This window comes from Macrotis lagotis, chromosome 7 (genome assembly GCF_037893015.1).
Source record: "Macrotis lagotis isolate mMagLag1 chromosome 7, bilby.v1.9.chrom.fasta, whole genome shotgun sequence".
Lineage (NCBI taxonomy): Eukaryota > Metazoa > Chordata > Mammalia > Peramelemorphia > Peramelidae > Macrotis > Macrotis lagotis.
The window spans coordinates 93,028,430-93,050,892 of NC_133664.1; the positions used below are offsets into that span (position 1 = coordinate 93,028,430).

The following is a 22,463-nucleotide window of genomic DNA, read 5'->3' on the forward strand; positions in this document are numbered from 1 at the left end:
CTCCTTATAAAAATATCTGGTTTGGTGGGAAAGGAATGTTGAATAAAGCTGTAGATTACATGTGGGTTTCATTTCTCCTCCCATGAAATATGTTCTTATTTTCCCATCATTTTGAGGCAGGAAAAATTACTGAAAACTATTGTTTTAAGAAACATTTTTTAAAAAACCCATCAGATTGAAAAGAAAACAGGACCTCATGCTGGGTTCAGTAGTCTTTAAGTTTTTCTTCTGCCTTTTAGTAGACATCTCCAAGATGAGCCTTATCTCTTGCTAGGCCTTCAGAAAGAGACTGTTTTTCTTTACGCTTACCAAAAAGTATTCTGAAATGCTTCATTGGAACACCAAAGAGTCTGTTGATTAATCCTGTCATGCTGCATCTGACATTTTCCTCTAATAAAATTTGTTGTAGAAAGGATTCCTGGTTTGGATAAAAAGCTGGATTAAATGTCACCTAAGATAAATTCTGATTAATTCTGCCACTCTTAGATTATATGAATGTGTCTTTTTATCATAATGAATGATCCAGAAAGCTCTAGAGAATTCTGGATAGAACGCACATCCTCCTCCTTGTATTTCAATGAACCTTCTTGTGCTTCAAAGGACAGACCAATTTGTTTACTTCTCTCAATTCTTATCTTTTGTTGTCTTTTTTTTTTTTTAAGGTTTTTGTAAGGCAGTGGGGTTAAGTGGCTTGCCCAGGGCCACACAGCTAGGTAATTATTAAGTACTTGAGACTGGATTTGAACCCAGGTGCTCCTGACTCCAGGGCCGGTGCTTTATCCACTATCCCACCTAGCTGCCCCGATTTTTATCTTTAAATGTTACATGTGGATCACAAAGCTCACTCCTCCATACAGAAGGATCACTGCCCAAATAGATCACTAGAATTAGTCCTGGGAAACCACTCAGTTCCAGTCATGAGTCCCATGAGGAGTTCCTTCTGCTCAGTCTTTAAGAATCTCTTCACCAGCCATTTTCCTCCCATAGTTCTGATTATTTCTATTATTGAGTAACTTGTCCTACAGTATGAAAGATAATTACTAAACTGAATAATAGTCAATACAATCCAATAATCCCAATGTTTCTGGGGAAGAGGTATTACAAGTGACAAAATTTAGTTGGAGGCTCCCTTCCTATGAATGAAAAAAATACCAAATACAATCCTGATTGATAGGGTGGGATGTCAGACCCTTATTATTGATGCTTTAATACTACTTAGGTAGAATTCTGCTTGGAAAATAAAACTTGTTAATTAACTAGATGTTTCACAACTAATACCACGACTGTGGCTATAGCTCCCCTTGATGCCCAGGGAACACGCTTGATCCCAGACTTGCTCTCAAATGATTCTATGGAATGTGACCATTTTTGAATTTGCCCTTGATTTTCTTCCACTGGACTCTAAGCAAATTATTTAAACCACTGACTATGAAAAGGTGTTGTTTACTGTCTTGCTTGAGCAATCCAGACCATGCAAAAACCTGGAATAGGGAGGAAAGATGAGTAAGAGCAAACAGAAATCCTAATGGATAAACAACATTTATTGTAAATGTAGATACCATAATTAAGCAAAATAAGTTTGTAATAGTACCTTTCTCTTTAAATATGGAGCTACATATAATTCCACTAAAGCTAAAAGGAACATATTATTCAAGCCACCTACAGAAATTCATCTACCTAAGATATACATGAAAGAAATTTTAAAATAGCTCTAGAAAATCAATGTCCTTTCTAAGGACAAAAAAAACCACGAGGCACGAGGCTAAAGAAATAAATGTGCATTTCTTGACTTTTTTTTAAAAATCTAGATTAAAAGTCAAAATCTAATTTCTCTTTGTGAATGGGGAATTTACCACTAATATTTCAAAAAGAATGTGTTGTTTCTAACTGAACTGGACTTCTTCATCTGCTAGCATCTTAGGGGACTCTGGCGTTCGATATGATCCTTCCTTTCTGTCCATCCCCCCAAATATCTCCAGAGGAAAAGGAGGAAAGTAATTTCCCCTAGAAGACATTGTTAGTCAGGAATAGCAGCTAAGGAACTTTTTTGAATCCTCAGTCAACTGTCCAAAGCATCCCACCAGTCAGGGTGGGAAGAACCAAAGCATCATGACTTCATCCTTTAGTGTCTTCTTCATCTTAGCTCTCCAAATACCACTGCTGTGGAGAAGAGCCATCACAGATGGCCATAGCAACATAGCCTTTCCGACTCAATGGATCAACCACCTTCAGGCACTGCCCAACTGATACCTGGTAGAGCCGACTGTTTTTCTGAAAGAATATGGAAGAAATAACACCAATGATTTGCTTCTATATGTGAAGAAAAGTTCTAGTTAATAATTATTTATGAACCACCTACTATGATTGCTCTGGGTACTATACTAAGTATAATCCCCAAGGCCCCTAGTCTCAGTTCCCCTCTTGGCAGAAACAAGGGCTTGCTAAATCCTGATGAATGTATATATAAATAAATAAATAATGCTATTATTGTACTATCAAACAAGTTCCTTCTGCCATCCCATCCCAGAAACACCACAAAGGTCAGATCCTTACCCCAAGTATCCACTGTTGGGATCCTCCTGACCCATGGCACTTCATGAGTCTTGGTGGGTCAGATGAGCGAGTTTCTGACATATCCAAACAAAGGAGATTATTTAAAATCAATTCATGTTCTTCATTATAAATCCAGACCTGGAAACAAAGAATTAAAAACTTAAGGTTTGTTCCTAGCTCAGCAGTCAAGAATTTATTATTTGAGAATGTCTTATGATTTTTTAAAGTTTTTTGTAAGGTAATGCTTTCGGTGCTCTCACCCCTCAGTCATCATTTTTTTTTAACTTTAAAAGACATTCTCGGGGCGGCTAGGTGGTGCAGTGGATAGAGCACCGGCCCTGGAGTCAGGAGTACCTGGGTTCAAATCCAGTCTCAGACACTTAATAATTACCTAGCTGTGTGGCCTTGGGCAAGCCACTTAACCCCATTTGCCTTGCAAAAAACAAAAACAAACAAAAAAATAATGATGACTGAAGCAATGTCAGTTCAAATGTCCTCAATGGAAATGGTAGTGAGAATTTTAGATCCAGGCCTAGTCTCTCCTAGTATACAAGAATATGTCACCAACTGTAGTTTGGACATTTCGGACTTAACCTGGCTAAAACATAACTTTTCATCTTTCCCTAGAAACCCTTTCCATCCCACATTCCTTATTATTAACTCTCATACTGCTCTCAACCCAGCAATGAAGTGAACACAAACACACAAGATTATTTTTATGGTTTACATATTTGTTTGGCAATGGGGTTAAGTGACTTGCCCAAGGTCACACAGCTAGTGAGTATCAAGTGTCTGAGGTCAGATTTGAACTCACGTCCTCCTGACTCCAGGCCTGAGCCACCTAGTTGCCCCCTCACATGGTTATTGACATGTCTATCCCATTACAATTATCCTGGTCTTTTAAGTGCAGTTATTGACAGTGATATTGCTAAGTGAATGGGGGGGAGGGGGAGAAGACCAGCATTCATCAAAGAACAAAATGTCAGAATTTTTAAGGAAATAATTTAAAATGGCAACGAATGAAATACAAAACAATTATCATCTAAACTGTCTAGTTATAATTAAAATATATAACGTACCACTAAAGGGAAAAACTACCTATTGGATAAGAAATGCTAGAAAAACTAGAAAGGACTCCCAAATAATAAATAGTCATTGTTAAGAACAAGCAGTTCAAGAAATGAAATCCAAACTCAATTTCTGTATTCTAATATTAAAGAAATGAGGGGTGGCTAGGTGGCACAGTGGATAAAGCATCAGCCTTGGAGTGGAGTCAGGAGTGCCTGGGTCCAAATCTGGTTCCAGACACTTACTAATTACCTAGCTGTGTGGCCTTGGGCAAGCCACTTAACCCCATTTGCCTTGCAAAAACCTTAAAAAAAAAAAAAGAAAGTAAAGCAATTCTTAGGGTACTACATGTCACACCCATTAGAATGGAAATGTTTATTTAAAAAAAAGGAAAATGACATTGGAGGGGCTAAGGGTAAACAGGTATATTAGTATTTTCTTGGAGTTGTGAATTGGTCCACCCAAATTGCTAATGGAAAGCCATTTCGAATTATGCTGAAAAATTTACAAAATCACGTATACCCTCTGACCCACAATATAGGTTATCTAATAGAGGAAAAGGATCAATATATACTAAAATTTTTATAGCAGCAGATCTTTTTTGTAGTGACAAAAAAACTTGAAACTATTTTGTGCATCTATTGGGGAATGGGTATACAAATTACGTGATGAATGTAATGGAATTGTGAAAAGAAATTAAAGGAATAGTTTTGAAGAAACGGGAAAATTTGTAGAAACTGATGCAAACAGAAGTAGAAGAACAATATATTCTATAATAATTAAAGTAAACTTTGGAAAGATTTCAACTCTGATCAGTACTACCAACTATGATTCCAAAAAGCTAGTGATAATTAAGAATGCTACCTATCTCTTCATAGAAAGAGTGAACTAAATATATAGAAAGTCTAGGGTTAATGTGGTCATTTGTTTTGCTTGACTGCATATTCCTTATAAAATTTTGCTTTTCTTTTCAGGAGATGGGAGGGTAGAGAAAATTTTAACTCCATAAGAAAACTTGAAAATCAATTGGGTAGAAAATAAGCTCCAAATCAATAAGCAACATAAATATAAAAATTTCACATCTTTTTCACAGTTATGATTAGGGTATAAGTTCATAGTTAAGTAAGGGTGTATTTGGAGTAAGAGAAGTTGAGTAGAAAAGTCTTTGCATCCATTATCTCTAATAAAACAATCCAATTCAATAAATATTTTAAGACCCTCTGTTGTACCATACACCATAAACATGTGTGTGTGTGTGTGTGTGTGTGAAATAACTTTCAAAACAAAGACTTCTGTGATAAAATAATAACATAATAAGGAAATATAAATTAAAACTGAGGTTTATTCTCCTAGCTAACAAATTTGCTGACATGGCAAAGGTTAAAAAATGGTCAGTACTAGAAGTGATAAAATAAATGAAATGTCATAAATATGCTTGTAGCAAAAGTAATGGAAACACTACTACCCATCAAAGGAACCAATGGTGGCTATTTGAATGGAATAGGCTATTATTGAGCTAAACATAAGAAAGGATGAATAAGGAATTTAGAAGAAATATGATTATATGAACCCTTAATAATGTAAGTAAAAAACAACATAAAAATACTCAAAATTCAGATAATATTTTGTCTACAAAACAGCAAAAAATGAACATGTTGCTAGAGAGGTAGAATATAGTAGACGTGGAATGGAAGTTATCAGATACAACTAAGGAAGTGGTTAATTTTCTCTTTGTCATCTGAATTTGAAGAATCAAATTTTGTAGTTCCCTTTAGGGAGTCACCATCCCTGGAAATCAATTGGATACTGATAGATTTTAATATTCCTTTTATTTTCACTATAGGAATTAAAGAAGAAGCAGCATAGTACCATGAAGTGAAAGGTAAACTTGGAGTTAAGACCTGGAAGTTAAGACAAAATCTGATGTTGTGTCTCTGGACAAGTCACTGAAATACTCAGCTACAAAAAGTATGTATAGAGGGAGTTTCTTTAGTGAGTGTTGACTATACCAATTATATCACAAGTCTAGTCAAAAACAAAGTTAGAATCATGTTCTGAGTAATCATTTCTATCGAATATATGCTGTACATATGACAATGCTCATAACATACAAAGACCTAAGAAAACACCAAACTTTCTGATTGGGAAATCCAAGAATATCACAGTGCTTCATGTTTTCTAGCCCAGTTTGATACAGGAACACGTGAAGGGAAGGAGTCATGAAACATTTCAACTTCATTCTCATCTGAAGTATTCAAAGGCAAGATGACTACACATACACATGCCAAGAGTTGAACACAGAAATAACATTTCACCCAAAGAAAAATTAGAAGGAAAAGGCCTAAGGAAGAAGAAGAAACTAAGCATTTTACAAATATTACTTCATTTGATCCTTAGAGCAGCCCTATGAGATAGAGGTTATAATTATACCCACTTTACAACTGAGAAAACAGGGAAAAAGATGAAGTAACTTGCCCAGGGTCACATGGCTGCTAAGCTTCTGAGGTCACAACTGATCTCAGGTCAGATCTTCCTGATTCCAAGACACATATAGCTCTATCCACTGAAATAAGAGAGAGGGAAGAAAAGCAAAAAATAGTCTACTGAAGGGAATGGGAAGAAAAGGAAAAGAAAATATAAGTAGATAACTTTCAGGGACCAATTACTAACAAAATGGAAAATGGAGAGCAAAATAGGTTAGAAATCAGAATCCAACAATAAGCAGCTTAAAAGAAACACATCTAAAAAAGATATGCAATGATGCACACAATGATAGAATAAAAGATAAAAAGATAAGAAAAGAATCCATTATGTTTCAGATGAAGTTAAAAAAAAAGCAGGGGTTACAATCAAGATCTTAGATTTATTTTTGTTTTATCTAATTGAACGAGATTAATATGGAAACTAAAATTTGCTTAAAAAATAAAGTATCACAGACAATGGATTGCTACCAGTACTAAACATATGCACCAAATAATATAGGATCTAAATTCTTAGAAAAGTTAGTGTGTTAAAGGAAGACGTTATAATACCATAAAGCCTTAACAGTGACTTCATCGAAGAGAGCTCCAGACAAGAGTAAGGAAGATGTATCTCCCTGAGTTCAAATCTGGCCTCAGACATCAGTTGTGTTACCCTGGACAAGTCACTTCACCCAGTTTTCCTGAGTTTCACCATCTATAAAATGAGCTGGAGAAGGAAATAGCAAACCACTCCTGTATCTTTGCCAAGATAAACCCCAAATGGAGTTAGGAAGAATTGAATATTTAAACAAATGTACAATAACAAGTAATGCTGGTCCCACATTTCACATCTTTCAGTAGATGGGTAAGAGAAACAGGAAGTAACATCAAATACATGACAAAATGATCCATCACTCACCTGATTTGGATCACTGTAATCACACACTTTCAGAACCACTAGTCCTCCTTTCTGACTTGGGTGACCCTGAGCAGCCAAGCATTTGTTGGTTTGAAGGTGATAGAGCTATAGAAGAAAGCAACAACCAAAAAAACCTCTTAACCATTTATTTACCACATAAAAGTATGCACACAATGGAGAGACCACATCCTTAGAAATCTAAGAAAGGGTGTGACTAGGTAGCCTATTATCTAATGGGTATAAAAACAAATGAGAATTCTTTATTCCCAAGCTTATTTGGGGATATTATCACTTTCGATGACTTCTTATAGAAGGTCAGTTTTGTCATACATACTTATGTACATGCCTGTAGGAGTTCAGAATAGGGAAAAATCAGTAATAATTGGAATAGCGAGGGAAGCCCCTTCCACAATAGCCAATTTTTCAATTTAGGCATATACTGAAAAGTATGGAAAAATCCTTTTTAAAGAATTTGAAGGGACAATCTTTACAATTATTAAAAGGAAACCTAGACATTTTACCTGTCCGAAGAATGAGATAGAGACCCACTTTTTCCAAAGCTTAGAGCAAAAATGTTCTTAGTACTGAAACCAGGAAAAGTCAGTATAGAGAAAGAAAACTAGAATAATCTCCTTAATGCATACAGATATAAAAATTGTATTATCGCCAAGGTCAAAGAACATGTCAAAAATGTCATATAATCAGTGATTAGGTTGGAGATATCCAGGAATGCAGGTTTCAATATTTTACAAATGATCAACATAAGTGATCATAAAAAGAATGACAAAAATCAAGAGATGTAGAAAAATCTCTTGATTTAAAATACACGACCCATTTCTATTAAAAAGACCCCCTCCCCCCATACATATACTCACACATACACTCAAACACTACTATCCAGGAAAACAGGAATAGGTGATTAAGAGAGAAAAATGCCAGAGTTCTGTATTGTGGAAATAGATTTCATTATAATCAGATCATAAGTATGATTTCCTCTGAGTGCAGATGAGACGGAGTAAAGATGAGGGTCCTGAAGATTGATGAAGTTCAGCAGATCAATGAACTAAAAGGACAGAATGCAGTTCCCCAAAATTATTCTAGGTGTTGAGGTAGAAAGGAAGGCTAGGGGGCGGCTAGGGGGCGCAGTGGATAAAGCACCGGCCCTGGAGGCAGGAGTACCTGGGTTCAAATCCGGTCTCAGACACTTAATAATTACCTAGCCCCGTGGCCTCAGTCAAGCCACTTAACCCCATTGTCTTGCAAAAAACAAACAAAAAAAAAAAAAAAGAAAGGAAGACTAATGGTATAGAATTCCAAGAAAAAGAATAACCAAGAAGCTTTGGTTAAGAGGATTTGGATAGGGCAAATTTCAGAAAAGGAGAGTGTACTGAGTGATGATGGCAAAGAGGTGGTCTGTATGTGAGGGTAGGGAACAGGTAATATTCCCATCCCTTACTGCTTCCAGAATAAGACAGGAAAATTACTGGAAAGGATGGCCAGAGATGCAGAAGTTTTAGAATGAGTCGGGTTTCCATTAAACAAGAAAACAAGGTTTCCAGGGGGTGTAATGTTAGTTGACTTAGAGGTGGAATCTAATGAAATGCTTTTGAAACTTCTAAACAAATTTCATCTATTCTTTTTCCTTCATTCATATGCATAAATTCTTCCACAAACTGTAACAGGTTAGAAAAAAATGTAGTCTATGTGACTACTGTCAGGGACAAACAACTGGAAACTAGGGGAATGCCCAACCATTGAGGATAGCTTGAACAAATTAAATTCTGCTTTCAAATGCCTCTATCATAAGAAATAGTAAATCAGTGGTTACAGAAAAAACATGGAGAAATTTGTATAAACTGAAACAGAGTGAAGTGATCAGATCCAGGAGAAAATGTATTCAATAAGAACAACACTGTGAAAACAAACAACTTTAAAAATTTAAGAACTCTGAACAATGCAATGTTCAACCAAAATAGATTTCACTGGAATAGAGTATTTTTAATTCAATCAAAATACAGAATCTCTAATGTTAATTGCGTGAGACTTAGTCCTTGTACTTAAATTTCAAAGGTCTTTATTAGGCCAATGGAATTCCCATGCAAAAGATTAATGAAAGATCAAGGCAAAGCATTTTGGAACTATCATTTAATGCATCCAGTGCAGATGTCATTAAATGTAATTTCATTCAAAACCCCCCAAAATGGAGCTATTTCCTTACCCGTCCACGCTGCAGAATTTTGGGTCGTTTGGGTCCTCTGTTAATAAAAACAGGTTGTTGTGGTTTAGCATTGGGCCCAGATAGCTGCATCTCTGGGTAGATATTATCCAAATACCATTTAAATGATTTACAGCCCAGTTTTTTCCTCAATTCAACACGTTCACTGATGTTTCCATAGCTTTTAAGCTTTAGCTCAGGTCTCAAGGAAAAATATTGTTCCTAAGTTAAAAAAAAATCAAATTCCTCCTTAATATCAATTCAGCAACTATATTTCAGTTTTAAATAGCAACTTAGTCAATCAGCAAATTATAGCTTCAAATGTTACTACATTTTAAACATCTACCAAAATCCTTTTCTAATGCCTCGTAATAGAATAAAGGTAATCACAGGTTCTCAAAACTCAATTTTTTTCTATTTTCCAAAGACCTTTTCAGGTAATTATGGAGCTATTTCATATCAGAAGCTTGGCCAACAGGTAAGAAATTTGGGGGGTCAAGCCAATCCATATGACAAATAAAAATACAAGATAATTTTTATTTTTACGCCAGACATTTTGCACATCAGCAGCAAAGGTGACCTATTGGAAAGGAGAAAAAGGATGCTATGAATCATAAAAAGTTTTTTATTATTTTAACTGCTGGTAAATTTCTATACAATATCTAATAGACTTATACATTAGGGAAGGAATTAAATTACACACTTATTGGCATTCTTACTATAAATGAAACCAGAAGATAGAAAATTCCAACTAAATGGAAGCTCAGTTTTTCTATAAATAAAGGAGATGACTTCATCAACTCTAGAACTAAAGGCAACAAGAAATACCATTTCATGAGAAATGTGAACCTCCTGCCTTGAAGTACTCATGCTAGGCATAAGTAAACAGACCCTCAGGAAAATAATTGCATCTTAAATATGAGTATGTTATCCAAAAGATGAAGAAGCAGACAAGCTTGATAAAGAACTTGAGAAAGTTCTTTAAGTCAAGATATCAACAATTTCAATTCGATGTTGAGGACAAAGATGGTAGTGGAGGGGAGGACCTGAGTTCAAACCTGGCCTCAGACACATAATAATTACCTAGCTGTGTGCCCTTGGGCAAGCCACTTGACCCCACTGCCTTGCAAAATCCTAAAAAAACAAAATATGGTAGTGGAGAATGTTTTTTGTTCGAGAAACTAAAGAGGCTAGAGAATAAAGACTTATAGACTACTCTAAAGTCTCAGGAATGCATATCATACAAATGATGACAGGAATGTGAGAAAACTGGGACACTAGTGCATCGCTGGTAGAGTTATGAACTAATCCAACCCTTTTGGAAAATAATTTAGACCCTTACCCAAAGAGCTAAAGAACTGTGCATACTCTGTCCCAGGAAAGCCACTACAAAGTCTGTATCCCAAAGAGCTAATAAGGAAGGGAAAACCACTATAAAGTCTGTATCCCAAAGAGCTAATAAGGAAGGGAAAAGGACCTTCACATACAGAAATGTTTATAGCAGCTCTTTTTGTGGTGGCAAAGAACTGGAATTTGAGATGATGCCTATCACGTGAGGAAAGGCTAAACAAGTTGTGGTACATAAATATAATGGCATATTATTGCTCTGTGAGAAATGATGGGCAGGCAGATTTCAGAGAAACTTGGAAAGACTTATAGGAATTGATGCTGAATGAAGGGAGCAGAACCAGGAGAACACTGTACATATTAACAGTAACATTGTGTGAAGATCAACTATAATGGTCCTTTCTCAGCAGTTCAGTGATCAAGGACAATTCTAAAAGACTTATGATGCAAAAGACCATCCACAACTAGAGAAAAAATTATATTAAAAACTTTATTAAAAAGCATATTTTCATTTTTTTAAATGTATTTTATGTTTTTTCTTTTATTTCTCATGGCTTTTTTCCCTTTAGTTCTGATTCTCCCTTCAAAATATATATATATATATGAGAGAGAGAGAGAGAGATATTAGATCTCTAGTTTCCTTAATTGAAATTCTGAATGTATCAGATTGCTTGTTGTCATGGGGAGGAGAGAGGGAAAGAAGAGAATGAGAAAAATTTGGAATTCAAAATCTTACAAAAATGAATATAGAAAACTATTCTAATTGAGGAAAAACCATCTAATTGAGAAAAATAAAATGCAATTTAAACAAAAGAAAAAAGAAAACTAGTTGTCTACACTCTAAGGGAAGCTATTCTTATTTTCATGTAAGTTGGCATTTTCCTTTACTTCTATATTGCAATCTTTTGTGTTGTTAGTAGATGTTTCTCAGGTTAGCTGGCTTTTGGCTAAAACCTCTCTCATAAATGCACACTAACTTCTCAAATTTTTCAATCACTTCTTTGTATCACACAATTCATTTCATTTCAGACAAGGTTATATGTAGTGGTTGGATTCTCAGGATGAACCATACAAGGTTCTTTAGTCAATAATACACCTGTGTATAGGATTTTACTAATAGTAGAACCTAACTTGTACATTTCACTGGAAAAATACATTCAGAATTTCCATTAGAGATACACTATGTATCTCTATTTATATAGATATAGATATAGATATATACACATAATATATAAAATGTGTGATATACATTTAATCCATGTAATTTTACATATTTTTGCATTTGATGTATTTAATTTTACATTTGATCATTATATATATTTGTATTATGTAAATATATATTTATTTTATACATAAAAAAGAATGCATATCGAATGCTTTTTTTAAGAATAAAGTTGGAATGAATTGAATATGGATCAAAATAAAATGTACTACATTTTAACATACAAGAAGCAACTGCCTACCACTGAGGGTCCCATTAAAATCATGAATCAAGAAAAAGGCCAAAATCAATTCCAAATGAGAAAGATGAAGATAACAATACTATATGTGATTATAGTGAATTCAGAAAGACCTATTTAAATTAGCAGTTGACTCCAATTATCACAACTTCTGAGAAGACCAACCAATACCCAAACTGTCACCACAATGAGGTCAAAGAGTCCTACCACTGTCTCTATCAGCAAATATTAGATTTCCTGCCCAGAAAAGTAGGCATTTTATTCATTCACCCTGTCCTGACCCTTCTGGACCACCAGGTCTTTCCATGTCTGCCCTGCAGCTGAATGCTCATATCTATTATCAATTTGCTATTAGAACATAATCTCCCAAAATTTAGAGACCTCTTGCTTTTCTATTTCTATCCTAAAACTTAGCCCGTGCTTGATAGGTGGTAAGCATTTAAAAAAATTTTTTTTTCATTCATTCATTTATAGGCAAGGCCAGTTTAAAAATAAATTTGTTTTCCAAAACATTGCAAAGAAGAATACCAAAAATTAACATGGGATAGCTCCTTACAAAGTAACACAACATATCTGAGGGAAAAATAAGAACCTGGCATAAAAACTCAGCTGCACTACATCATTCCAAGAACATTTATGGATGAAGATGAAAAGATAAACAAATCATGTGTCCTGTCTTCACATGTAAAATGAAATTGGACATGCTAACCTTCTCAGCCCCTTCTAGTCCTCAATGTGTGATCCTGTGCAAAATAAGACACTGATGTTCCTAAGAGAATTTCTTTTCCTCAACAATAATATTTTTGGGCTCCACCAACTATGTCATGGCCTTGGCACACCACTCTGGAGGCTGCTGCAGCAACCAAGGTATAAAATGAGGATGGCTTAAACTAAGGTGGTGGTTGTATGAGTGAAAGAAGGAAGGGCTCAGATGGAAGGGATGTTGTGGAGGAAGAAAGAAGTTTAGGAACTGCTTGAATTCATGGGGTTATGAAGAGTTGAGGGATCAAGATAACATTGAGTTACAAACCTCAGAAACTGGAAGGATTGTACTTTCAACAGAAACAGAAAAGTTTAGAAGACGAGAAGGTTTGGTTGGGAAGAAAAGAATGAATTCAGTTTGAGTTTGGGGCATCTCTGAGATATTTGAAAGGTGGAATATGGGTGGAAAGCTATTTGATCACCTTGAAATCTCTTCCTATCTCTGATCTATGTCTTTCACTAAAGTTTGGCTTTATTATAGTTTTTATGTGATCTTTCTTTACTCTATACTTTAAGGCTTTTTATATTTCACAGAACCAAAACTCATTTAGGTCTTATATCCAAATATTTGGCCCACATGCTATTTCTACCTCTGCAGTCCTATTTTACCATAATTATTACCCCTGCCTGGAATGGACCACCCTCTTACCTCAAACTCATGGAATCAATATCTTTGATTCTTTTGCCCTTTCCCACAAAAATTACTTTCTATCTAAAATCTATCTTGTACACATTTATTCATGTTTCATATAGTTATAGACTCACTAACTCCCCATTAAAATATAAATTCACTCCAGTTAAAAGGACTGTTTCAGTCTTTTACTTGTTCCAGCATCTAGGACACAGGAAAAGAGAAGATCACTAGTAAGAATGTTGAGAGAGAAAATAAAAGGTTCCAGAACAAAATTTTGAGATATATTCATAGGGGTGATACAAAGACTGAGGCATGTAAGGAGGAAAAGCAAAACAAAACAGAGTTTTACCAAAAGCAAGAAAGGAGATAATAGAATCAAATCATAAAGTCATGAAGGATGAGGATTGATAGTTATTATTTTAATACAATCCTTAAAAATAACCAGTGACTTTGCTACTTCTGCCTCAATTCCACACTAAAACTCTCTCAAGGTGTATATATAAGCTGTCAAATTTATTTTTAACAGAGGGGGGAAAAAACCCTCTCCATGATACAAAAAAAAATATTAAAATTTTTAAAAATCAGTAAAACATAAATTAATAAAGTTAACTAAAAAAATTTCAAGTGGATAAGGTAACTATTTAGGTATGTAACTTTGGACAAATGAGAACAGCAAAAAGACATCAAAACAATTATGTTAAGAAAGAGAGTGGTACCATAGAAAGAGGGCTAAGTCTAAATCCAAATGACACAGCTACTAACCTTGAACAAATCACTTTCCTTCTCTGAGCATCAAGTTTCTCATCTACACAATGAGGCTATTGATATAGATATACTTCTCTATGGTCTCTTTCAACTATAAATCTGATCCTATGACCTCTTAGTTTTTCAAAACAAATGTAATTCTCACCTTATATTCATCCAACCAAACGTGTGCCAGTCGTAAAGAGTTATGTGTCATGGTATCCTGTCCTTCAGGAGATCCATATGGACGCCTTTTCCGGAAAATGTGTCCTACTCTAGAGCATGGGATGATGAAGAGCTTGCCCCCACACATCCAGATCTAAATAAAAAGAGAAGCTAAATTAGTATGTTTTCACTAGTTATATACACAACTGATGTAGTAATTTCCTTATTTTTGATTTATTACATATTAAATCAACAGACACCCAAATAAACCTTCTACAAAATACATTCCCTGAAAAACAGAAGAAACTCCAAATAACATGTCTGATTGACAGAACTCTTCCCATTCTACTACCTAGTGTTTCCCTTTACCAGTCTGTTACCAATCCTGCCCACTGTCCTGGACCCAAGTTTGCTGCTTCTTCATGTCCCCAGATATGAGATTACAGGAGCCAGAAGGAAAAGAGGGGCACTGGGAGCTCCACTCAAAGGAAGAATGTATGTGAGACGAAAACAACTATGATGTTAGCATGACTCCACCATGCCTGGAATATACACCTCCTCACCTTAACCTCTTAGAATTCCAGGTTCTTTCCACTTAGGGTCACCTTCAACATACATGAGCACCTTACTGATCCCTTAGCTACTAGTGCCTCTCTTCTTCTGAAAAATTACCTTTTTTTAAAAAAAAGTTTTCAATATAACTAATTCTCATAATTCAATAGTAATGTTCTATCAAGCTTCTGCAAATACTATATTAGCGAATACCATTGCTGCCAGCAGAAATAACAGGATTAGGTTCCTGCAAGCCTCTGGTCACAACACTTAAGCATTTTATGGAGAGGCCTAACAGATCAGCTAATTTCCTCTTTCCCTTTTTGGATACCACACTGTTGATTCATTAACAAGGAACTCAGGGCCAACAGCCCAGTATCTTGGTCCTGAAGGAAGCTTCTCTGGAAGCCCCGCCCCAACACTGAGGAATATCTGACAGCCCTGCAGCACGACACACAGGGGCCCTTTAATACAGCAAAATCACCAACAAAAAAGCACCTAAAAAAGGGGAACAATGTAGAATGCAAAAAGGAAACAAGAAGGGCCTTGTCATTCTAAGCCCTCTATGCATTCTCCAAAACAAGACAAATGAGGAAGGCCATGTTTGTGTGTGTGTGCGTACACATACATACACACATATATACACATATACATATGTGTATATAAACACATATACATATATATGTATACACACACATTTACAAAATTTTAACGTCCCCACCCCAAGGTGTTCACATGAACTATCTGTGTCCGACCTGTGGTAGAACATTCCAAGCTTGTACTGGTCTGATCAGCCACAGTTGGACACACTGTATTAGTCTCAATTTGGTCTTCTTCAATAATGAAGGACAAGAACCAACCAACTATATAAACATATATACATATCCTCCCAATTATCTTAAAGGGTAGGGGATATTAGTCCCCATTTTACAAATGAGAAAACAGGCATAAAGGTTAAAGGTATTTAATTGCCCAGAGTCCCAAAGCTAGAGTCTGAGGCTGAATATGAATTCAGATCTTCCTGACTCCAGGTTGGGCATTCTATCCACAGTGTCAACTGATTATTTGTGTGTGTGTGTGTGTGTGTGTGTGTGTGTGTCCTGCACAATAGTGCAATAAATGTTCGTTGAACTTAATTCTACCTACACATAATATACATGTCTCTGGCTAGTTGAAGATTATCAATAGACAATCGCAACTTCACAAAACTCACAGGAAAACTAGGTTTATTACAAGAGAAATGAATATGTCAGTGAAACCCACAGAGTTCATAACCCACATAGAAGTCTGCATTTTTATAACATTAAGACAAAAGAAGGAATACCAGAAATCTTCACATAACGGGGCATGGCATGAGAGGGGGACATGACAAAACCCCACTTGAAGGGAAGGGCAAAGCAAAGGCAAAAGCCACATTTTTTTTTCCTTTGGGAAATACTAGACCACAAAAATATGGTCTGTTTATCTACAAGAGTTGCAGCTATACGAGCCTAGGACAGACAGTCTGTTCCTGGTTTTGACTCCCAAGAACACATAGGTAGTAAGTAGTCCAGCTTGAGATGGAAACAGCAAAATATGTTGGTGAGAGACGGGGCATGGTGCAGTAGAAAAGGCTTAATCTTGATATATTCAGGCCTCCTGAATACTCTTGAGTTCCGTGTTTCTGAGAAAATATGGCAACTCAAAAAAAACAAATTCAAGGGACCCCTTTAACAAGTTAAAGTAAACCAAGAAATACTTACACTTTCCATGTTAGCAGGGCAAACAAAATGTTCCTTGAAAAACATTGAGAATGGAAGAGAAAATAAGAAAAAGAATCTGAAAATGCAGAAGGAAGTCTTGGTCTATGTTAAGAAACTGGAACATGGAAAAATGTGAAAAAGGAAAAAGGACTAAAGCCACTCTCTAGTAGATAAGAAGGAAAAAATATGAACAAAGTGTTCTCAAAATAAACTTTTAACCATATAGAAAGAATGTTCCAAAACACTATGAAGAGAAATGCAAGGGGCAGCTAGGTGGTGCAGTAGATAGCACACCGGCCCCAGAGTCAGGAGGGCCTGAGTTCAAATTCAGCCTGAGATACATGATATTTACTAGCTCTGTGACCTTGGGCAAGTCACTTAACTCCACTACCTCACCAAAAGAGAGAGAGAGAGAGAGAGAAAGAAATACACTGACAAGAAGAAAGCCTCTGTATACACCAAAATAATTATACAGCCTTTTTTTGGTAGTAGCAAAGAAATGGAACAAAGTAGATACTCATTGGTCAGGAAATAACTAAACAAACTATGGTACATAAATGTGATGGAACATTATTATGTTTTAAGAAATGATGACTATGATGAGGCAAGAAAGTCTTAAATGAACTGATGCAAAGTGAAGTATGCAGAACAAAGAAAATGACATTCATGAAGACTGTAATAATTTAAATTGGAAAGGACAACCACAAAACAGTGAAAAAACATTAATATTCCAAAATTGCAAAGAATAAATATGGTGTCATATTTGGTTCTTGTCCTTCCTTATCAAGGAGACCAAAACAACAACATTATGTAAAGAGACAAGTTACGGTGTAAAAACTATGGCTGATCAGACCAGTATGGGCTTAAAATGTTCTACCACAGGTTGGGCACAAATGAAAAGATACCACCCCACTACACTACTACAAAAAGGTAGGAAGGTCAAGTATGGAACAATACATATATTTTTTTAATGTGTTTATTGGTTTGACCTATTTTTTTCCTTCCTCTTAAAAAATATGTAATAGTTCTCTTAGGAAGAGGATACAGGTGAACGTTTAGCCAATGGACAAATATATAAATAAATTTTTTTAAATAAAGAGAACAAAGGACAGATCCTACAAGAGGCTTTTCCCAAAGAGGTGGCACATAGTAAGGGGTTAACAAGTTCTTTAATTCATTCCACATCTGTAAAATGGAGATGATAATTCATAATGCTACCTCAACCAATTTGTTATGCTATAATGACATTAATTACAGAATCCCTGTAGTATCCTTCAAAGCCCAGCTCAGGGACCACTTTCTGAAGATTTTTTCCCTCATGGTCCCCACCCCTACTTAAAAGTGATGCTCCCTCTTTATAGTAATGTGTGCATATTTATTTGCTTCTCTACATGATGTATTTCCCAAAGAGAATGCAAGGTAGGACTGACTTCATTTTTTGCCTTTTTTAGCCTCAGCACCTAGCATTGCATTACACATAGCACATGTTTTATTACTTTATTATTATTTATTTAATTAGATAATATTTTTAAATTATTATCAATAAAAATAATAAATGTTCTATTGGATTTAACTGAATAACTAAACCCCAATTATTGGTCACTTCATATGCTTTCAATAGCTGCACTATAAAGACTGCTCAGTTTTACCTATATACCTGAGGAACCAATCAACCACATTAGATTTCCAGTAGTCTGATATTTGTACTGTTTCCCTCAGTTTCCTCCCCTAGGAGGCAGGTAAATACAAGTATTATCATCACTACTTTATAAGAGATGAGAACAAGACTTAGGGAGATTAAAAGCTCATCACAGAGCTATATTCAGTAAGATTCAAAAGCAGGTCTCTCCTCATTCCAAATTCTGCATAGTTTCTACCACAACATATTATAATTCTATATTTCTCTAACTCTACGCCATGGATCTTAGCATTCTTCATATCTGAAATTTCCCAGCCCATCACCTTTACCAGGGGAAATCCTATCCATTCTTTAAGATCTAGTTCAACACTTCCTCCTTGAACCCATCATTTTTCCTCTCATTTAAGCTCATAACCTTATTTGTAGTTTTCTTATTCAAGCATCTGTCTGTCTGTCTCTCTCTCCATATACATATATATATATACATATATATATATACACACACACACAGATATGATAGATATTTATTTTCTACAAATACATACATACATACATACACACACACCTATATCTAATCTTTGTAAACACGTCTTATTTCTTAGTAACTCTAAACTTTTCCTGGGCAGGAACTAAATCTGATTATCTTTATACACCATTCACATATAGGAGGTGACTGTTTTCCAGAAAAGTGAATGAAGGAATTTCAAATGCTATAAATGATGTCAAGTAAAACTAATAAACAGATAAGGAGGAAAAAAAACAAAATCAAGTTCACGTGACAGTTTTTTGAAATTATATTTGATTGACTTTTCTAATTTTTAAAAGTAAATCTTTGGTAAATTCAACTGACAAACCAAATGCCTAAAAATACTTCAAGTGTGATCATCAAAGTACAGTATAATTAATATAAATTAAATATAAAGGAAGAAAAAGGGAATTAGGGAAAGAAAGGAATTAAACATTTACAATGACCTCCTGCTAAGCACTTTACAAATATTATCTCATTTGATGTCAGGGGACATAGGTGGTTTTATTATTCCCATTTTACAGTTGAAGAAACTGAAGCAAATAAAGATTAAGGGATTTGCCCAGGGTCACACAACTAGTGTCTCAGGCCACATCTGAATTCAAGTCTTCCTAACTCTAGACCCAGCTCTCTAACCACTGAACCACCTAGTGACCTCCAAAGAGAATGTACACAAAATGCTGAATTAGAAATAGCTGAAAATTAAATTATTTTCTTTATGCATGAGGTTGATAATTTAACACATATAAAATCTGAATTACCCTAAATGATATTTCTAAATTTTCACCTCCCCAGATATCCATGCCGCTGTCATATTGCCCAAGTTCATTGAAATAGTGTCTGCTCATGGCAAATAAGCCTCCTGCCATTGTAGGTGACCTAGAAGAAGAAAATAATCATCACTTCGATTGCATGCAAATTGTTGTTTTGGAAAACTTTTCTTTATAAATCTATGAAATTTTGCAGCAACTGTCTATAATAAACATCAGAAAACTATTATTGAAACACCAGGTATCACTTGGCATGGTTTGAATTTTCCATTGTAAACATTGAAAAAAAGAAATCCTTCTAAAATGGAACATGCTTCTTTTCCTTTTTAAAAAGAATACAACCACCTTTCCTTGATAACTCAGATTTCCTTATACTATTTTCTGACAGTCTCATTCACTCAGGTCTCTGAAGGCAAAAAGAGGCGGTTCCTTCTCTAGTAAATAGCCCCAAACATCAATCCTTTCTTATAGCTCCTCTGTCTCTTTCCTTCACTGTCAGGCTAGCAAAAACATCAGTTCTTGCTGCTGCTACACTGTGCCTGATTCTAGGAATTTGCTTTACCTTTTAATTTTGCCATATCCATGGCTTGCGCAAAGAACCAAGATGGTCAGAATGAGCTGGGATGGGGGGGGGGGGGGGGAGAGAGGGAGGGAGAGAGGGAGAGACAGACAGAGAGAGAGACAGAGACAGAGACAGAGACAGAGAGAAAGACAGAGAATGAGAAAGACAGGAAAAAAGGGGGAGGGAGGAAGAGGAAAGGAGGAAAAGAGGGAGAGAAAAACAAAGAAAGAGGGGGAGAAGGGAGAGATACAGAAAAAAGAGGGAGAGAAGAAGAGGGGAGAAGGGAGAAAAACAGAGAGAAAGAAAATGAGAGAGAGAAAGGAGGGAGGGAGGAAATGACAGAGACAGAAAAAGAAGGGAGGGGGAGGAAGGGGGAGGGAGAGAGAGAGAGAGAGAGAGAGAGAGAGAGAGAGAGCACTACAGCTTTAGTACATGAACTTTGAGATACCTTCTGGCTGCTCAGAGGGTAATTTTGCTTTACATCATGCTTTTTCAGCTGTGTTCTAGAGAGTTAAAACTGCAGGGGAAACAGCAACATGGGGATAATGTTCAACCTTGAAGGACTCACTCATTCCATCAGTGCAACAACCAGGGACAATTTTGGGCTGTCTGCAAAGGAGAGTGCCATCTCTGTATCCAGAGAAAGAGCCGTGGAGTTTGAACAAAGTTCAAGGACTATTCCCTTTAATTTAGGAAAAAAACTGATATCTTATTGTCTGATCTTGCTACTCTTATACTTTTTTTGTTTCTTCCTTAAGGATGTGATTTCTCTGTCATCACACTCAATTTGGATATGTACAACATGGAAACAAAGTAAAGACTGACAGATTGCTTTCCGTGGCAGGATGGGGGGAGGGAAGTAAGATTGGGGGAAAAATTGTAAAACTCAAAAACTCAAAATCTTTAAAAAAAAAACTGCAGGGGAAATTAATGTATTACATAACTAAAATGAATTAATAAGAAAATAAAGTTAAATTATAATAATCCTGATCCACTAAACTACAAGTCATATTAGTAGGGCTTTGTAAAGGCATAAATTTTTTGTGGAATTACAACAATTCAAGAATATTAGTCATTGATTAACATACCCACATGTACTCAAGTAAGAAGTCCAAATTCTGCTAGTCGGACATCTGTGCAACCAAGTAGGGACAGTATCATCTGAAGTGTTTTAAAGTATGATCAAATATACTTCTGAAAACCTGCAAAGTGTCTCTCATGTGATGTTACTAAATCTCTCTAAAGACAAACCACAAGTGATTTAAGAAACACAAAATGTCCACTTGGCCACAAATTCTGCTAATACTATAGGAAATAACTATAAAATATTTTATTCTTTGCTCTTCAACTACATATTCCAAGTTTTCTAATCATAAGGTCAAATCTTACTTGATTGGTGCAATAGCTCCATCTGGTCCTTCTAACTCAGAAAAAGGAACAAGATCCCATTTAAAGTGTAGACCCCAGTTGAATCCACCACGTACGATAGGAGATGAGCTGTACATAAGTGTATCAGCACTGATAATATCAATCACAGGGCATACCACCGTCCTATGGTCTTCCTGAATTGGAACCAACAAAGGTTGTAGCCACATCTTGTTCACCTCACAGTGACTGTCTAGGAACACAAGAACTTCTCCTGGGAAGGTAAAATTATAATAATCTAATAGCTTTCATTATTACTAACATAATATAGAACATAATTATTACTATTATTAAATAATCTAATAATCAACTCTGGTCCCAACCCAAGTTAAAATTAATGAAATCCTAAAATTTCATATTCTAAAAAATAAATGCCATTCTTATTTATAGCTCAAAATATAATTCTGAATCATTAATCTACTACCTACTGTAAACTAGGAGGCATGACATAATTTGGAAACATCAGTCAAATAGTCATTCTGACTGGGCCTGTTGGAGGAATTTAATTAACATTCAAATTTAAGTGTCAACACAAGAACTCAAAACTGTCTTAACTTCTCAATTATCTGAGATGGCCAAGAATGAAATTATCTCAAAGGAAGACAACTGGAAGTTAAAATTTTATGTAACAAAACTTTAAAATTATAAACATTTTAATCAAAAATATTTCTAAAATTTAACCTATACTTTTCAGTCTTGAAAACATTAAAATATTGAACATAATTTAACTTTTTTTTTGTTTTTACAAGGAAATGGGACTAAGTGACTTGCCTAAGATCATTCAGCTAGTAATTATCAAGTGACTGAGGTCAGATTTGTTCTCAGTTCTCCTGACTCCAAGGACAGTGCTCTATCCACTGCACTACGGAGTTGCCCCCACAGATCATTATTTCCAGAGACAATGAGTCACTCACCTAG

At 35.5% G+C, this 22,463-nt stretch overlaps 1 protein-coding gene across 4 annotated transcripts in view; it reads right to left on the reverse strand.

Annotated features, from left to right (window-relative positions):
* The window catches only part of LOC141492701 (polypeptide N-acetylgalactosaminyltransferase 11), a 66,001-nt gene that overhangs the window by 2,243 nt on the left and 41,295 nt on the right, over positions 1–22,463 (reverse strand). For all 4 annotated transcript variants that reach the window (XM_074193307.1, XM_074193309.1, XM_074193308.1 and 1 more), the window contains exons 6-12: positions 21,510–21,759; positions 19,550–19,667; positions 14,331–14,483; positions 9,221–9,439; positions 7,003–7,107; positions 2,554–2,691; positions 1–2,271 (exon numbers count right to left, since the gene is read on the reverse strand). The exon at positions 1–2,271 is cut by the window's left edge and continues 2,243 nt beyond it. In XM_074193307.1, coding sequence (XP_074049408.1) covers positions 2,140–2,271; positions 2,554–2,691; positions 7,003–7,107; positions 9,221–9,439; positions 14,331–14,483; positions 19,550–19,667; positions 21,510–21,759 — 1,115 coding nt within the window. In that variant the 3' untranslated portion in view covers positions 1–2,139. The remainder of the gene's footprint in view (positions 2,272–2,553; positions 2,692–7,002; positions 7,108–9,220; positions 9,440–14,330; positions 14,484–19,549; positions 19,668–21,509; positions 21,760–22,463) is intronic.